The following is a 13,828-nucleotide window of genomic DNA, read 5'->3' as shown; positions in this document are numbered from 1 at the left end:
TGAAGCCCAACTGCATACACATCATTATCTTAAATTGACCCCAACGAAATGTAGTTCTGACAGAAAGGAACTGATTATTTTAAGTACACGACAACACAACCACAGTCAGACAATTAGATCAGCTGAAGCTGTGTCAGTGAGGCATAAAATTTTCTAAGTGTTCAAGTCATACCATGTTGGAGTTAAAAACTCTAACATGGAATGATATTCTCCATACTGTTAATCAGGAGATAACTGAATGCTGGGACAGACTGATGTGTGTTTATCATACAGTGGATCTCTGACTTTTTACTGATGGAGTGACATCACCTAGAGTATGTCAGAATTATAGAGCAGAAGAAGAATGTCAGCAGCACCACAATTTCCCTCAGAAATATAGTTTTTAATTTTAGTTCTTTGTCAACAGTCCACTCCTTTTGTCTGTACCCCAGCTGCGGCACTAAGGATATAACCAGTGTGTGGTGAATCAACAAATACACATCTATATTTCAACCCCTTTTGTTATAATGAAGTCCCAGTAAGGCAAAGTATAACGTCTTTGTATCTTCAAGTGGAGTTTATGATCTTTAATACGGCCACATTCTGCTATAATAAGGCCACATTCTGCTATCTGTAACTTCTCCAAATTTCTGAATTCGATATGATGTTTAGGTACAGACCAGAGCACATTGTTCAAAGAATCACATGAACACATTAACACACTTACGGAGTATATAGTATGTCAGATTTTATGTTCCTGGCATTAACATTTTATCACAATTTACATTTTTTATAGTTCCCTCAAGTTTCCTATGTCCACATGTTAATTCACACCTGGTTTTGCATCAACATATTTATAATCTTCGCATTATTTACGCTACATGAAAAAAAAAATGTTTGTGGAGAAAAAATTGACACAAAATGACACTGGCATGATGTTGGCCATCAAGCAGTGTTGACGAACATTACGTGCTTAAGTTTTTCGACAAAAGGGCACTCTATTCAGTGAATTTGAACCAGTAAACAGGGGAAATTTGAAAAATTCATGTCATATCACCTGCTTCTTCCAAACTCTAATTGGCATGCTGGCGGATGGGAGTAACTAGGTTCATTCGAACAAAGATACCATGACCAATCACAGTCATTTCCAAATTGCCTACTGGACATGCATAGTTTTGTGATTGCTGTGGTTGTGGTGACACCTCTGTCGATCCCAATGAGCTCAATACTAAATTGAAGAGATTACTAAAAGGCATCTTTGCCTAGGAAACTGACACTCTTTGGTGGAGTCACCATATTATGTTAAGAGTCGTTAGAAAGGAACATTTTTTTTCACATTTTCGTATTTTTCAGACATTTGTAAAGGCAAAGAGAGAAGCTTGAATTTTGTGTGTATGTTTGTGTGTCTATCGACCTGCCAGCGCTTTCGTTTGGTAAGTCACATCATCTTTGTATTTAGATATATTTTTCCCCACATGGAATGTTTCCCTATATAAATATATATATTAAAAACAAAAATTCCAAGACTTACCAAGCGGGAAAGTGTCGGTAGACAGGCACAATAAACTAACACACAAACACACACACACACACAAAATCTCTAGCTTTCGCAACCAACGGTTGCTTCTTCAGGAGAGAGGGAAGGAGGGAAAGACGAAAGGATGTGGGTTTTAAGGGAGAGGGTAAGGAGTCATTCCAATCCTGGGAGCGGAAAGACTTACCTTAGGGGGAAAAAAACGATAGGTAAATATACACGCGCGCGGCAGCACACGCGCGCGGGAGCACACGCAGACATATTTAAAGGCAAAGAGTTTGGGCTGAGATGTCATTCGAGGCAGAAGTGCAGAGGCAAAGATGATGCTGAATGGCAGGTGAGGTCTGAGTGGCGGCAATTTGAGATTAGCGGAGATTGAGGCCTGGTGGATAACGAGAAGAGAGGATATATTGAAGGGCAAGTTCCCATCTCCGGAGTTCGGATAGGTTGGTGTTGGTGGGAAGTATCCAGATAACCCGGACGGTGTAACACTGCCAAGATGTGCTGGCCGTGCACTAAAGCATGTTTAGCCACAGGGTGATCCTCATTACCAACAAACACTGTCTGCCTGTGTCCACTCATGCGAATGGACAGTTTGCTGCTGGTCATTCCCACATAGAAAGCGTCACAGTGTAGGCAGGTCAGTTGGTAAATCACGTGGGTGCTTTCACACGTGGCTCTGCCTTTGATCGTGTACACCTTCTGGGTTACAGGACTGGAGTAGGTGGTGGTGGGAGGGTGCAGGGGTAGGAGACAGAGGGTAGGGAAGTTGGTTTGGGGATTTCATAGGGATGAACCAAGAGGTTACGAAGGTTAGGTGGACAGCGGAAAGACACTCTTGGTGGAGTGGGGAGGATTTCATGAAGGGTGGATCTCATTTCGGGGCAGGATTTTAGGAAGTCGTATCCCTGCTGGAGAGCCACATTCAGAGTCTGATCCAGTCCTGGGAAGTATCTTGTCACAAGTGGGGTACTTTTGGGTTTCTTCTGTGAGAGGTTCTGGGTTTGAGGGGATGAGGAAGTGGCTCTGGTTATTTGCTTCTGTACCAGGTCGGGAGGGTAGTTGCGGGATGCGAAAGCTGTTTTCAGGTTGTTGGTGTAATGGTCGAGGGATTCAGGACTGGAGTAGATTCGTTTGCCACGAAGCCCTAGGCTGTAGGGAAGGGACTGTTTGATATGGAATGGGTGGCAGCTGTCATAATGGGGGTACTGTTGCTTGTTGGTGGGTTTGATGTGGACGGATGTGTGAAGCTGGCCATTGGACAGATGGAGGTCAGCGTCAAGGAAAGTGGCATGGGATTTGGAGTAGGACCAGGTGAATCTGATGGAACCAAAGGAGTTGAGGTTGGACAGGAAATTCTGGAGTTGTTCTTCACTGCGAGTCCAGATCATGAAGATGTCATCAATAAATCTGTACCAAACTTTGGGTTGGCAGGCTTGGGTAACCAAGAAGGCTTCCTCTAAGCGACCCATAAATAGATTGGCATATGAGGGGGCCATCCTGGTACCCATGGCTGTTCCCTTTAAGTGTTGGTATGTCTGGCCTTCAAAAGTGAAGAAGTTGTGGGTCAGGATGAAGCTGGCTAAGGTGATGAGGAAAGAGGTTTTAGGTAGGGTGGCTGGTGATTGGCTTCCCATGTGGAAGTTTCTTTCTATTTTATATATACACACACACACACACACACACACACACACACACACACACAGATAAGTCTGCTTGTGTGTGTGTGTGTGTGTGTGTGTGTGTGTGTGTGTGTGTGTGTGTGTGTGTGTGTGGGCACGCGCGCGTACACACAAGTATATACCTATCCTTTTTTCCCCCTAAGTTAAGTCTTTCCGCTCCCGGGATTGGAATGACTCCATACCCTCTCCCTTAAAACCCACATCCTTTCATCTTTCCTTTTCCTTCCCTCTTTCCTGACGAAACAACCGCTGGTTGCGAAAGCTCGTAATTTTGTGTGTGTGTTTGTGTGTTATTTTATTGTGCCTGTCTACTGGCGCTTTCCTGCTTGGTAAGTCTTGGAATCTTTGTTTTTAATGTGTAAATGACAACTTGGAAAGTGTTCTTCAGGTGAACATTTTAGTGGCTTTTCTTTAGACCTTGTTTTTACGCAACTGAGAAACAGTGGTGCAAAGAAGCAATTTCAGTGATACAGTGAACTAACCACACAATTTGTCCTCAGTCTGCATTTCTATTCTCCTAAAGCATATAGATTTATATGCTCTATGTTTCTTTTGCCCCATTCCAGTATTCTTCATGGCTGGGTGTCATTGGTAAATTGTTAACCTGGCTTTCTACAAGAGGTTTCCAACTATGTAAAACATAATACCAGTGACAAATAGTATATTAAAGAGTGTGCATTTATTTTTGATGGTATGTCAATTATGAAGCAGCCTGTGTAAAAAAAAAAAACAATGAAAAACGGTATGAAGACTTTGCTGATTTGGGCAACATTGTGAACATAGATGCAGAAGAGCTGACTACTGAAGCTTTAGTTCTTCAGATGGTGTCATATACTGAAAAGTTTAAGTGCCCAATTGCAGATTTCTTTGTGGATAAACTGCCATCAGATGTAATGACAAATTGTTAGTGTTTGTATACTGAAACTGTTTTCTGTAGGTATTCTTGTGAGGTCAGTGATGTGATGGTGTTGCTAACAACAGTGAGACACTGAAGAATCTTGGGTACTCACTGAATCTGATAGTAATATTCATGCAATTCTTGATCCATGCCATATGCTACAATTAGTTCATAATACTTTAGCCCAAAAGAAAATTGTTAACCATGAAGCTGGAGATCTGAAGTGGGACTTCATTTTGAAGTTACATTATTTGCAATTATGAGTGTGAATCTTTAAAATTTGCCAATTCACTCTTTCTATAATAACAAAAAGAATGTCTCTCTAGCAGCCAAGACAATGAGCTCCAGTGTTGCTCCTGCCACTGAATTTCTAGAGACTTCGCAGCACCCAAATTTTCAGGACATCTCTGCCACTGTAGAATTCATCAGAATTATTGATGAACTGTTTGATGGGCACAACTTTAAGAATGTTCATGCTAAGGGATTTAAAAACCACTGAGAACTGAAAATGTAAATTACTGGACTAAATTTCTTTGTTGTACAGAAAACTTCCTTGTAACATTAAGGATTGATGGTGTATGTGCATTACTACTCGTACATCCACAAAAAACATTTGTGCTGGGATTTTTGATGTGATTAATTGTGTTTGAAGTCTTTCCCAGGGGTTTCTGTTTCGGGGTACTGAACCTCTGAAGTATTTTTTAATATACGAACTCTCACAACATGATATGATGCAAGAAAAAAAAATAGAGTTCTAGATGAAGGTTTGGTGGAACAATTATCCCAACACATTACAGTTCCAGTACTGTAAACGACATTGAGAAAGTGAGCTCTTTCAGTGTTCATATTTTAACATTTTTATGACAGGCTTATTAATTTTTTATGCCAATGTTTTGGTCTCTTGTATCGCTATTTACTTGCACCATTCAGAAAATAAAATGCGAAAAGTGACAGAAAGAAATCTGTTGCACAAAGATAAGATTTTTGAGAAGCGTAATTTGGCAGCAGCCTCAGCAGCAGTATGGAAATTGCATATGTAAACATGGAAAAATAACTGCAAAACTGATTTTGCATGGAATGGTTAGAAGATACAAGGCAATAGCTAACAGTGAACTATGAACACACACATCATCATCATATGTTGTACATAAATGGTAACTATTTTTTCTATGCTGCAGAACAATTTGACACCTTGCCCTGGTTTAACATGGCAATTGTGATGCCATGTGTCATGGCTTTGCTTTGTACATGAAGATCGTGTAGTAGTCTCTCCAGTTTAGTATTAAGCTCACTGGTCAAACCATATCTGGCCATGTGTAGCCCTAGTTGATACAACTCTCTCACTTTGCATTGCTCAAATGTTTTTTGGTTAAACGTATTTTTTAATGCTGAGGAAAATATGTTTCCAGAATTCTTCTCATGGTCAAGTGCAGTATTTACATATGTATTTTTTGTGATATTACAGATACAAACAATGTAAATTACTGTCTGCGTCTGAGTGGTTTTCTACATAACAGACGTGGCACAGTACCAGATAACCTCAAGGAGAAGACTACAGTGCAAGAGACAAAACAACACATATGCCAACACTACACAAAATACTTATGTAAATATTTGCAATTGACGATGGGAAAAAATTCTCGAAACGTGTTGAGCTAAGTATGAAAACATACATAACTGGTGCAGTGTTTCATTATTTAAATAATAAATGACAGCTGCAGGCTTTCCAAAAACATCAATTATCATGCACAATATCGAGTCAAATGTTTGTACTTCCCAGACAGTTGTAAGTTACAGTTACGTTAGTTGTTTTTAATGGATGATAAACTTTTATTACATAATAAACAAGTTCCGGCCAAGTATTTAGATGCCTATTATATACATATATAATAACTAAAGTGCAAAAATGCAAGGGTGTGTCATAAGTAACTTTTACATCTTAAAATATTATTTCCCGCATTATACATCTTCCCACATTTTACACAATTGTTTGAAGTCCCTTGAAAAGTGTAAAGGCAAGGTTTCACTGAGTATGAAGTATGTATTCAAGATAAATGAAAGCCCAAAGCCATTTAGCAAATGGAAAAAAAATAGTGCAACAGCATTCTGCCCCTCTGTGAAGCAATCCCAAGTAAAAGAGGATGCATACTAGGTAAATGTAGTATCAGATCAGTTTCCTGTCTGCTCTGGAACATGATAGAATTTCTGCATTCAGTAAAAGACTGTCTTAGTACCATGATAGAAATACAAACAGTGTCACGATGCTGCACTGAACATAAACAATATATTCAGTTCAGAGAATTGGAAAAGTCATCAGCCGCAGAACGCAGCTTTACAAATGGACATAAGATCCCCTTAAAACATACAAAGATCTTATACTTCATTCTACTAGGACTCTGCATCAACAGAAGTGGTAGCAAATCAGATGTGAACTAGTACATTTAACATTCTGTAGCTACAAGAGGAGCCATGGTCATCGGAGATGGATCGTTCACAAAGAACCAAACCTATGAATATGATTTCAGGGGAAGTGGCCATGCAGAGGGCTGTCACCATCCTCCTTCGACCCCAAATTTTAATTACCTGAGGTAATATCCATTTACAGTAACACGAGGCAACAGATAAGCATATTACATTAGTTTTCCTACATTCATTTACAAATATGATCTATACACTGTGATACCTTCAATTTGTACTTTGTTTCCATCTGGTCTACAACCTGCATTGCAAAATTCTCATCTTCATCTGCATACAGCAAAAAGGCACTGTAAGTTTGTGGCTTTAAGCCTTTCTCTGCACGAATAACATCATCTGAAAATGATGATCAGTAAAACATTCAGCTCACTGTCAGCAATAGCATAATTCACAAAATAAACTGTCATACAAAAACATTTTTATCAAAGAAGACAAAAGGAATATTCACTCATGAAAACATCCTCTCACTTTCATGCTGGGATCTGAATGCCAGTCCCTTCCTTTTTTACCTTCTCTGGTTTGTCCCTTTTCCTCTCTGTGGAAAGAACTATTAGTTCTGAAAGCTAGAACAGTGCTGGGTATTTTTATTTTTATATGTACCTGTTGGCAATACTGGAATTTCACCTCTTTAAGGTAAGCAAGTCTGCTCATAATTTTAAATACTAAACTTACAAATATTATGAACTAACACAAAATGGAATTGAAATAATGAAAGATAAACAATATCAGCTACCAAACATGGAAGAACTGTTGGGAAAAGACACACATGCGCATGCACACAAACTTAAAAAATAATGGAATCTGGAACTTTTGAAATTTATCAAAACAAGGGGACCTGTGCAAAACTTTTACACTTTTAAATAATGACAATAATTGAGTATTGGAACAGGTGTAGTTGCTAGGATATTGGTATTTGTGGGAATGAAGAGAAAACATCTTTAAAAATGAACTAACAATGTGAAATAATATCATGAATTTATGATACATCCTTGTATATATATTTCCAAGCACATAATTTGGAATGGATTATTTGGCAGAACATTGCAGTGCCTTGTTGTAAATGATACTTGATATAGGAATGTAATCTTTGTGTATGTTTTATTGTTCATTTTCTTTAATTGCTAAAAAAATGTTATTTGATTTAGTTACCCTTGAAAAGTCTTCATACAACTGTCCAAGAGCAAAGGCTGGATTTAGTAAGTACAGTCTCACTCTTTGAAGCATTTGCCACTGCAATTTGTTTATAGTGATCACACACACAATTTTAATACATGAACTACTACTTGTCAACTGAAAAGGTATGGGTATTAGAACAGTTTTCTCAGTGTCAATCAGCGGAGCTTTAATTGTAAACACGTAAAACTTTCACACTTTTATAGTTTTAAATAATGACAGTTTTTGGAGTAGGTGTAATCACTGGGTTACGAGTACTTATGGGAATTAAGAAAAAACATCTTTAAAAAGGAACTGCATGATGTGAGGTAATAATCGCGAATTTATGATACATCCTTGTATATACATTTCCATGCACATAATTTTGAACAAAATTCAATTACAGTAAGCACGTTAGGCCATAGTAGCAAAACGTAAATCATAATTCAAGGTGAAAACGACAAATATGTTTGTCATTTTGGAAAGTACAGTAGTTTAGGAAAGTCAGTTTGTATGATAGGCAGAAATAATGGGCTACTGCAGTGGTCAGAATTATTATCTATAACAATGCTGTATAGAAACTATCCAGTAAATAAGAAATTATCTAGTAAATAAATCTGTAATACGGTACACAAAAAGTGAGTCTTATTCTTGAGTAATAAGTTAGCTCTGCAAAATACAGGTATGAAGTTGAGCATCGTTGATGTCCTTTTGTCTGTGATAGTTAAAAGTTTCTTATGTTAAAATTTTCCACAAATAATAAGTTTTAGTGCAAAATCGATATGCAATGTCAGAAGCCAGTTAAAAAATCTTTCAGATGATACCTCATTCATCGCTCGTACAATAAATAAGTGTTAATACAGCGAGATGTTGATTTGAGAAAGAACAGGTATAATCCTCGCAATGTGCTAAGGAAAAAGGGCATATCTGTTGAAGCTAAAGGGAAGTGTCAGTTATTGCAAATTCTAAATGGCATTATGGTAGGTGCTCTGGATTCTGAAATTAGGTCATTAGTCAACAGCAAATTCCTTATATCTTCAGAAACTGTACATACATCCTTTTCCCCATTTCGGTGAACAGATGTTACTAAATTTCAAAAGCTCAAGTATTAACTCCATTTTTTAAATTTTTTTGCTTGTGTTATGCTCCAGCTATTACTGTATACAGGGTGAAAATTATTGAACTATATGAAATAAAGATCATCATAATTTCTGAAAGGTTTGCGTTAGGGTATTCAAACTGCAAAGTTGGCCATGGGGCACGATTGGAATTAGTATGGTTTGGTTTAGCAATGAAGGCCACTTTCATTTCAATGGGTTCATCGATAAGCAAAACTGGCACATTTTGGGGACTGAGAATCCACATTTCTCGATCGAGAAGTCTCTTCACCCCAACGGATGACTGCATGGTGTGCTATGCCCAGCCCAGAATAATCAGTGTGATATTCCTTGATGGCATGGTGACTACTGAACAGTATATCAAGTTTTTGGAAGATGATTTCATCCACATTATCCAAAGTGACCCTGATTTTGAAAAGTTCGACACCATCAAAGTAGGAGCATGATGTCCTGGAGGGGCCTTCGGGGACCGCATTCTGGCTCTGGGGCACCCAGAGACCACTGGCATGGGCCGCAATTGGCTGCCATATTCTCCGGACCTGAACACACGTGTCTCGTTTTTGTGGGCTATGATAAAGACAAGGTGTACAGCAATGACTCAAAAATGGCTGCCAAGCTAAAAACAGCCATTCAGGAGGACATAGAAAGCAACGACATTCAGACACTTCAGCAGGTCATGCAGAACTGCTCTATCCCTCTGTGCCCACATCATTGCCAATGATGGCAGGCATATCAAACATGTCATAACCTACATCTAAATTCCTGTAGTGATGTTTACATATTGAATACAGTGTGTGCATGCCGTAGTCAGTAACTAATTTACTTTTTTTTTCATATAGTTCAATAATTGTCACCCTGCACGAGGCGGACATACAAGCACTCCCCTTCTATCATAAATATAAAAAATTGCGCAAATGTAGTAGTCACATGTTAGTTTGGCTCTTGGTAGAGCGTCATGGACAGACAGAAAAATCTGAACTGGCCAGTGCTTCAACATAGACACTAACTACCTGAAAAAGCTTGTAAGTAAAGTTTCAAGACCCACTATTTAGTGAAGAGTCTAGGAACATACTACAGCCCCTTATGCACTACACCCACAGTGATCCTGAAAAAGAGGGTTAGGTTAATTACAATGTGTACAGGTGCATTAAAGCAGTCATTTCTCCCTGGCTTCATACATGAATGGAACATAAAGCAATCTTAATCTGTGGTACAACGATAAGTACCATATGCCACTAATTTGTGCATGGCTTACAGAGTATGGATATAGATCGGGATGAACAATTTTTCAAAGAAATGGTGAAACGTATTAAAACAAACAGAATTAAGTTATAGCAAAACAAAGATGGAAAAAAGCAAAGTTCCAACATGTATTGGAGCTTTTCTTGTAAACTGTTACGAACACTTCTATGATAAAAATATCAAATCACAGCACTAGAATGCTGATAACAGTCGGCCACTCACATTTAGATTTTTCAAATTAAGTTTGGCATTTCAATGTGCAATTCAGAGAACTCTAACATTCAGCACATAGCTGGTAGACTAGTATCATGGGTGCAGCATCTTGTTTACTTGCTGGTGCATGCAGCAATAGCTGTAATTGCAGACTTATTTATAAATGATAGTGAACACAACAGTATTTTTAACACTGCATTCATGTAGTGTTCTACTGTTGCAATATGCTAAACATTACACCTTAAGATCTTGTGCCACTGTGCTCTCAAACAACAAGGAAGGCAACAGTTGAACTTCACTGGGAAAGAGAACAAGCAGTGCAAAAACAGCCAATGTCTCACTTCCAAATGAACAATACTTTTTAGACAGGAATGACGATGGCAGTTCTTTGGTAAAAAAAATTGCGAGAGACAAGGGACTGTATTATTCATTGGATTATAAGTGATGTATTGGCTATTCGAGTTACATTAAAGTTGTTACGTATCCTGCAGAGGAAACATACCTGTTTATTCACAGACCACCACTTTAATATAACATTACTCTTTGTTAGTATAATGATTGCTGTAGCTGAAATGTTAATTTCTGATATGTCTCGCTGTAGACAAAAAAAAAGTTTGTAAATGTAACCCATGAAATGAATAAATCACAATTCACCTACCCTAAGTTGTCCAATTATTGTATTTTAATATTAAGGAGTATCTGGAGTAAGCTTTGGATCAAAGATATGGGTGCAGGCCCTCTCATGTCAACGTTTGTGGAACAGAATGATACCCTGCATTTTGAATGATTCCTCTGCAAATCATTCACTAATCTCTCTCTCTCTCTCTCTCTCTCTCTCTCTCTCTCTCTCTCTCTCTCTCTCACACACACACACACACACAACGTATCTCCATAGAATCACAGCTTTATCATGGGGTAAAAGTGACAAAACAGTATATTAACAACGTTCCTTCTACACATTTCTTACATTTTCTTGAACAACTATATATTATGCATAACACATAGCATCATACAAACCTCTGGTGAGTATCTGCTTATCTGTTTCCACATCTAGAACAGAAGCTGATGAGGAAGCCCTCTCAACAGACTTGAGGTATTCAATGGCATCATTTTCTTGACGGATAAAAAAGAAAGGGGAAAAAAATAATATTTCAAATTAGAAAAGAAATTTAAATGTCAGAAATTATTGTCCTTTAAACTTATTGTTCTGAAAATACTTCCTGTGCAGAAATCTAAATTTCTCCTTTTAAAAGATATTACATGACACTGTCATAAAATGATTATATTAAAAGTGTAATGAAAGGAAAGAAGGAAGGTTAAACACTATTTTTATACAAATGCAATATACTTATGACTTCCTAAAACAGATTTCAGCAACGAAACTCAGTGTTCATGTCAAATCACACAGCACGAATCCTGAATGCACTTTTGCAATTTCATCTTTGTTGGAACAATGTAAGTCCTATGGTAAGAATCTACATCAGGGGCAATGTCATTACCTACTGCAAGCATGGTAAGAATCTAAATGGTAATAATCTAGACTAGAGACAGTGCCATTACCTACATGTTTAGTGAAATGTGTAAGCATGTGAAGCATTACTGATCCCCCAACTTATCTCAGAAGATACATGAATGAGGACATACTGAGTCAAATTGGGGAGGAGGGGGGGGGGGGGGGTGAGAGAGATTTATGTCAAAACTTGACTAAAAGAAAGGACTGATTGAGTTTCTTAGTCATCAAGGAATAGTTAGTCTGATAATTGAGGGGAAATAGGTGAGCATGCACACATATATGTGTGTGTGTGGGGGGGGGGGGGGGGGGGGGGGTTGGACGACATCACAGGTGTATGAAAGGGGAGAAGAAATTCCATAGGAGAGTAGTCTTCACTACAGTAAGCAGATTGTTTATCAAATGTATGTAGGGTTCTGTAGTTATGATACGATTAAGAGACTCATAGAGGATACACTATTATGGAAAGTTGTATGAAACTAGCCTCCAGACTGAAGACGACTACAGCAACACGTGTTCCTCACAGATGCACCACGTGAAAATCAAGATATCTACATAGAGTGGCAAACAGATGTCCCATATCTGGAGAAACCACGTGTGAGTTGTTCCAGTGGTACTGGTGTGGATGGGGTGTCAATAGATAGTGGTACACCTATTTTCAGTAAGCGCAATGGCTTGGTTAGGTGATATGAGCACTGCACATTTTTTCCTGGAGGAGTATATTTGTAAAGGTGATTTTTCGATTACTACTCAGCAAGAATTTCATATTCAGTCCGAACTTGGCCAACATGATTCTGTTCCTGAAAGAACAACTATTCGGGTTTGGGTATCAAACGTTATAACACTGGATTCTGCAGTGAAAAGAAACCCAGTTCTAAGCAAAGAAGGGAAAGCAGAAAGTTGGAAGGAGTATATAGAGGGTCTATACAAGGGCAAAGTTCTTCAGAACAATATTATAGAAATTTAAGAGAATGCACATGAAGATGAGATGGGAGATATGATACTGCGTGAAGAGTTTGACGGAGTACTGAAAGACCTAAGTCGAAACAAGGCCCTGGGAGAAGACAACATTCCATTAGAACTACTGACAGTCTTGGGAGAGCCAGTCCTAACAAAACTCTACCATCTGGTGAGCAAGATGTGTGAGACAGGCAAAACACCCTCAGACTTCAAGAAGAATATAATAATTCCAATCCCAAAGAAAGCAGGTGTTGACAGATGTGAAAAGTATCTAACTATCAGTTTAATAAGCCACTGCTGCAAAATACTAACATGAATTCTTTACAGACGAATGGAAAAACTGGTAGAAGCCGACCTCGGGGAAGATCACTTTGGATTCCGTAGAAATGTTGGAACACGCGAGGCAATACTGACCCTACGACTTATCTTAGAAGAAAGATTAAGGAAAGGAAAACCTACGTTTCTAGCATTTGTAGACTTAGAGAAAGCTTTTGACAATGTTGACTGGAATAATCTATTTCAAATTCTGAAGGTGGCAGGGGTAAAATACAGGGAGCGAAAGGCTATTTACACTTTGTACAGAAACCAGATGGCAGTTATATGAGTCAAGGGACATGAAAGGGAAGCAGTGGTTGGGAAGGGAGTGCGACAGTGTTGTAGCCTCTCCCCGGTGCTATTTAATCTGTATATTGAGCAAGCAGTAAAGGAAAGGAAAGAAAAGAAAAATTCGGAGTAGGAATTAAAATACATGGAGAAGAAATAAAAACTTTGAGGTTTCGCCGATGACACTGTAATTCTGTCAGAGACAGCAAAGGACGTGGAAGAGCAGCTGAACGGAATGGACATGGTCATGAAAGGAGGATATAAGATGAACATCAACAAAAGCAAAATGAGAATAATTGAATGTAGTCAAATTAAATCGGGTTATGCTGTGAGAATTAGATTAGGAAATGAGACATTTAAAGAAGAGAAAGAGTTTTTCTATTTGGGGAGCAAAATAACTGATGATGGTCGAAGTAGAGAGGATATAAAATGTAGACTGGCAGTGGCAAGGAAAGCGTTTCT

At 38.4% G+C, this 13,828-nt stretch overlaps 1 protein-coding gene across 1 annotated transcript in view; it reads right to left on the bottom strand.

Annotated features, from left to right (window-relative positions):
- Window positions 1-13,828, bottom strand: part of LOC126284700 (myeloid differentiation primary response protein MyD88) — a 112,330-nt gene that overhangs the window by 64,888 nt on the left and 33,614 nt on the right. The window contains exons 4-5 of the mRNA XM_049983833.1: window positions 11,311-11,406; window positions 6,777-6,904 (exon numbers count right to left, since the gene is read on the bottom strand). Of these exons, the coding sequence (XP_049839790.1) occupies window positions 6,777-6,904; window positions 11,311-11,406 (224 nt within the window). The remainder of the gene's footprint in view (window positions 1-6,776; window positions 6,905-11,310; window positions 11,407-13,828) is intronic.

This window comes from Schistocerca gregaria, chromosome 1 (genome assembly GCF_023897955.1).
Source record: "Schistocerca gregaria isolate iqSchGreg1 chromosome 1, iqSchGreg1.2, whole genome shotgun sequence".
In the NCBI taxonomy this organism is placed as follows: domain Eukaryota; kingdom Metazoa; phylum Arthropoda; class Insecta; order Orthoptera; family Acrididae; genus Schistocerca; species Schistocerca gregaria.
The sequence above is the reverse complement of the archived record's forward strand: the minus strand, read 5'-3'. Positions and strand labels throughout refer to the sequence as shown.